The following is a 5,464-nucleotide window of genomic DNA, read 5'->3' as shown; positions in this document are numbered from 1 at the left end:
CCCCGCCCATTCCTCCCTCCCCCATACCCACGAGGCAACACAGAACAGAATACTGGGAGGGGGTCACAAAATTTCGCCTCTTGATTTTTAATTACTGAACTATATAATAAAGATTTTATGGTTTTATTGTTTTTAAATTTGTACATCGCCTAGAGCCCCACAAACGAAACAGAAAATGTACTTGATGAAGACTGCATAATTCAGGGAATAAAGGATACTGAGAGCAGTGAGAAGATTTTAAAGGAAATCTAAAAACAGGGGAGGGAAAATCAGCCTGCTCACTCCCCTGCCCCACCAATAAGAGAGTAAGGGGTGATTTCCAAATCCCCCCCCCCAAATTCTTCATGGCCCCAGTTTGACAATGTGGGTAACTGAATTAACTTTTAAAAAATGTCTTCTTAGTTCAGCTGTTGAATGCATCCTTTGAAGCAGAGTATCTTCAGTGGCCACAGACAAGGGCCCTTGGTGTGCTAACAAACTGCAGTGTTGCCCTACTTTCCCTCATATACATTTTACCAAATTAAAAATCCACTTGCTCTTGTGATTCCCAAGAACAGCACTTACTTTTATTCATGTCTCATTGGTGACAAAGTACACATCACAACCACCAGTAATTGACAGCAGGACACAGAATCAATACCAAAGAGTTTTCCAGAAAGAGAGGTTCTTGGCCAGTTGTTGCTTTGAGATGACAGCTGATTGTCACACTCTTGCATTTAGTTCTTTAATTCTCTCTCACTTTGTGAAGAGACACGTAAATCCAAACTTCCAAGGAGGGGGTGACTTTACATAATGTGCAGGTTTTGTCTAAATGAAGCTTTCTGCAACACTGCCCACCTGGCTGTTGTTAAGGCTTAGATTTTCCATATGGTGGCCAGAATTTTCTTTTAAACTTTTGATTCATTTATTACTTTATTAATTGGTCAAAGCTACACAGATATGCACAGGCCATATTTAAGCTACAGGACCTCTAGACAACAATGCACTCTTTTGTATAGTGTGGCTAGCTGAGGATTCATGAAAGATTATGATTTAAAATGGTTACTAGGGGGGAAAAAAGAAGAAATCCTCTATTCATTAGGCCAAGAACCCAACACCCTCCCAGCATTGCTCCCTATTGTCCACTGCTTCACAGCCCAGCAGGAAGGAAAATGGGGGGAGGGTGTCGCTCACTGTCACTTCTGGTGAAAAACTAGAAGTATCATCATCGTGTCAGGGCTCCTTTTTGGGATTCACTCAAAACTCCATTTGGCAAATCCTAGAATGTCATCACAACATGAGGACATCACTTTCAGTTTTGTGCCAGAAGTGACATCACGCTTTGGTCCAACGCCACAGAGCCTGTCCCCACCCCCAGTTTCTCCCAGCAGCTGGCAACCCTAACCTGGTACATGTGATTTTTCATAGAAGGAAACAGATGAACAAATTCAAAATGCAGAGTATCTGCTATTCCTATGCATAGCTACCTACTGTTTATTTGTGTCATACCTTAGATGCCTATATCTTGCTGTGAAGAGCCTCCTTTAAACAAACCAATTGAATATTGTCACTATAGGGTAGCAAACCTATGACACTGTTTGCTTGTTCTCATATGTTTACCCTTATATGGCAAAAGAGAAGACATTCTTAAATACAGTTTCTTATAGCAGGAATCTATTGTATCATTCTTTTGCCCCCTGAGAGCTCATTTGTGAGAATAAGCAAATTTGGCTTCTTCTTTTTTTTGTCGTCATTACAGTGAGAAATCCCTGATGAATGCATAACCAGTGACTACTTTGGACTGACAGCTGCACGGGACCTTTTTGTAGCAATTCCAAGGAACCAACCAAAAAGCAGCATTTACTTGGTTGTACTTCAGCAATTAGCAGCAGGGGCAGGGCAGGAAATCATTATAAGTCAAGGTGTCCTTGGAACTCAGCAAAGGGAGCTTGAGCAGCTCCTTTATAATAATAGAACTAAATTTTGCAGCAAATCAGGGACACTGCAGTGCTAATACTCAATTTGGAGAACATTTCCACGCTATTGTAACAAAAATGAGACTCCCTCCAAGCCCCCTTCCCTTTCCAACATAGCCCTGAATGAATGCAGCCCTTGGAACATGGGATTTCCTATGGCTCTGAAGGGCCAATAGGGATATTCCTGAGAGGAACAGCAGTGCCTTGACTTCATTGTTGTGAACAGCTGTACAGCCCAAGCCTATGTTTTGTGTTCCCAGCTGGGACACAGCAAGCTGGGATGGAACAGGGCTCAAGTAGGAGTCCTGTGGTTTTAATCCTCTTCTGAAAACTCAAGAAGCATGAATGTTTCCATTGCATGAGACCTGCAACCATCAGTTTGCAATAAGTGGTCTCTCACAGTCTAGCAGCATGGATCAGGTGTTCTGGGATTTCTTCAGGTGTAGTTTCCTGGGCCACCAAGGGGAATAACGAAGACTGAGATGTCATCACCAGAGCCTAATTTGTCATTGGCCAGCCTCCAGCCACGGTCCTTCAGAACTCCTCTGGACCTTACCACCAACTCCTGGGCTACCATAGTGTATCTGCAAAACAAGAGCCACCTAGTCAGCACCAGTCTCCATTCCTGTAATGCAACAGCTATAATAGTGCACCCTATTATTTCAACATGCCATTTTAAGTCAGTTTGGTGAGTCAGTTTGGTGTAATGGTTAAGTGTGGGAACTCTAATCTGGGAGAACCGGGATTGATTCCCCACTCCTCCACTTGCACCTGGCTGGATGACCTTGGGCAAGCCATAGTTCTGGCACAGCTGTTTTTGAAAAAGAACAGTTTCTGTCAGGGCTCTCTCAGTCCCACCTACCTCACAGGGTGTCTGTTGTGGGGAGGGGAAGGGAAAGGAGTTTGTAAGCCACTCTGAGACTCCTTTGGGTAGTGAAAGGCGGGGTATAAATCCAATCTCCTCCTCCTCTTCTTCCTCTTCTTCTCAGCTACCTAAATTCAGTCTCCTCCTCCTCCTCTTCTCAGCTACTAACTGTTAAGGTCCAAGATAGATCCAGATGGGTAGCTGTGTTGGTTTGAATCAGCAGGGCAAAGTTTGAGTCCAGTGGCATCTTTGAAACTAGTTCACTCTTGACACTGCCTTCTTCACATGTTTAATCTGGACATTTCTTTACCATCTGTGGGCCTGTGTGAGCCAGACTATATGTGGATGCAACCGCCAATGGGTTTTGCAAACCTTTCCCTTGGCCATCAACACAGGAATCACTGCAGCTTTACTTTAAGTAACGTGTTTGAGGGGAAGGGGCTATGGTCCAGCAGAAGAGCATCTGCTTGGCAGCAGACGGTCCCAGGTTAAATCCCACAGTTCTCCAGCTAGGTGATAGGTGATGTGAAAGACCTCTGCCTTGAGTCCCTGGAGAACCACTGACAGTCTGAGTTGATAATACTGATTGTGATGGACCAATACTCTAATTCAGTATTAGGCAGCTTCATGTTTTGAGCCTTCATGATGCCACAAAAGGTTTCAAGCATGTGGAATATATGGGCACTGCCTAATGAATTCTCAAAAGCCAGGAAAACCTTAGCACTGTCTTCCTGATAGAAATTGACCTTCCTAATTTGGTGTTAGTCCTGGTAGGGAAAAAAGACTAGTGCAGTATGGGTATCTATTTTTCTAATGGGCCAAAGCACCTCTGGGGAGTTTCTACTGGTCAAATGGCATGGGCAGAAAGCATTAACTCCCCTCCCACCCAAGCACCATTCCCTCCGACACAAATAAGGACTGCTTGTAGGTGCTTTTATAATATTTCAAGACAATGGCTGGGGACCTGATCATACATCTCCCTCATACCATGTAATTCAACTGTCAGCCTCTCTCTACATCTGCCTACAGAAATGTTGCCCTACTCACCTGCAAGGGTCATTGGGCTCATAACGCATGAGAATGTCCAGCACTACATTGGCCACCTCTTGATTACTGGTGACATCCCAGAGGCCATCAGTGCCCAGCACGAGCACGTCATCAGGGCAGTGCTCATACTGAGTGAGGTCATAGATGCAGACCTGTGAAAATCAAGAAGTGCAGTCTTACTGCAAACATGACTAACTGTAGCAAGGAATTCTTCACCCACAGGAAACTGTGATATCCCATGCACCTTCTGCTTTGTACACTGCTGCACTCTCAATCACTGTCAGTCTGATTTTATGGGTGCCTGCCAAGGGCTGATGATGATGCAGCACTTGTACTGGACAAAATTAATGAGTATCCTCTGCACTGCATGGGTCCCAACACTTCATGCTCAGTAAGATCACACTCAAGTTTGGTAGGTGCAACAATGCACCAGGTTGAAGAGGGTCTGTCATGCTCACCATTCAGTGTGTCATGCATGTAGTCTCTCCAGTGCAGTTCCACAATCTTCAGTTGCTGCATAGGTGTAGCACTGCACTGCACTGGTGCAAGACCTTGCATGTGTTGCTATTCCTAATTTGTCTTACACAGCAGGGCCAAAAGAAGAACTATTAAGAAAAGGGGGATCCTCTGCATGTTTTGGGTCCTCTGGAAATCAATGAGGGTCATCTAATCGGACATGAGACAAGGTATCGAAGTCAAAGTACCTTTGCCTCAGTAGCACCAAAAATCAGGATGGACTAAGGAATGCCCATGTTGCATCAAGAGTATTATGTGGAAAAACACATTCTACTGGACCCAAGTGCTTGGCATGAGAATATATGCAGGGCTGATCCTTGTACCACAGAACAATATGAAGAGGAAAACCAAAACAATTGTTTATATAATTTTTTTAACGTCTTAAAAGTGAGATTTCTAATTCTTAGTTTGAATTCAACTTTTTTTCATTCAAATTTGGGTCAGTTTTAGTTTCTAAACTCCAGCATTTCAGGTTTTGACATCTCAATTGCCAAGACATTTCAGAGCCCTAGTGTGAGAATCAGAAATATTTTAACATATTTTTCTAAAAAAAATCCACAACCAAATAACTAGCCAAACAACAACAAAAAACTTTAAAGGGAAAAAATATTTCAGTTCAAACACTGGAATTTAAGGCTAATAAGTCTGTGACAGAGATGGCAACAGTATGGGTCTTTTTGTAGAAAAAGAGCTGCAGGAGCTCATTAGCATAACTCATTAGCATATGCCACACCCCCTGACATCACTGGAAGTGTCAGAAGGCCACACCCCCTGACATCACCGGAAATGTGTCAGAAGGCCATACCCCCTGACATCACTGGAAGTGTGTCTGAAGGCAACACCCACCACTCAGGCTCCACCCCAAAAACTCCAAGGTATTCCCAACTCAGAGCTGGCGAGCCTATCTGATGGCACATGTGGGGGAAAACAAGCAAACCACCCATGTCAGGTAAACAGGGGGGATACAAGCAATGTTCCCTCTAAGCTGTGGAGTCCCGTGAGCAAAAATTCCACTTTGTGAGCTACTGGCATTAAAGTTCTGAGCAAGCGATTTAGTTGCTGCATCAATTAGTTTGCTCTG

General features: G+C 43.9%; 1 protein-coding gene across 1 annotated transcript in view; it reads right to left on the bottom strand.

The window, feature by feature from the left end:
- Nucleotides 1-672: 672 nt before the first annotated feature.
- LOC107108151 (protein phosphatase 1J-like) overlaps nt 673-5,464 on the bottom strand; it is a 28,970-nt gene continuing 24,178 nt past the window's right edge. The window contains exons 9-10 of the mRNA XM_015408552.1: nt 3,868-4,019; nt 673-2,539 (exon numbers count right to left, since the gene is read on the bottom strand). Coding sequence (XP_015264038.1) covers nt 2,392-2,539; nt 3,868-4,019 — 300 coding nt within the window. The 3' untranslated portion in view covers nt 673-2,391. The remainder of the gene's footprint in view (nt 2,540-3,867; nt 4,020-5,464) is intronic.

The sequence above is a fragment of the Gekko japonicus genome, unplaced genomic scaffold (genome assembly GCF_001447785.1).
Source record: "Gekko japonicus isolate JY-2015 unplaced genomic scaffold, Gekko_japonicus_V1.1 scaffold1312, whole genome shotgun sequence".
NCBI lineage: Eukaryota > Metazoa > Chordata > Lepidosauria > Squamata > Gekkonidae > Gekko > Gekko japonicus.
Note: the sequence above shows the minus strand (reverse complement) of the source record. Positions and strands in the feature narration are given on the sequence as shown.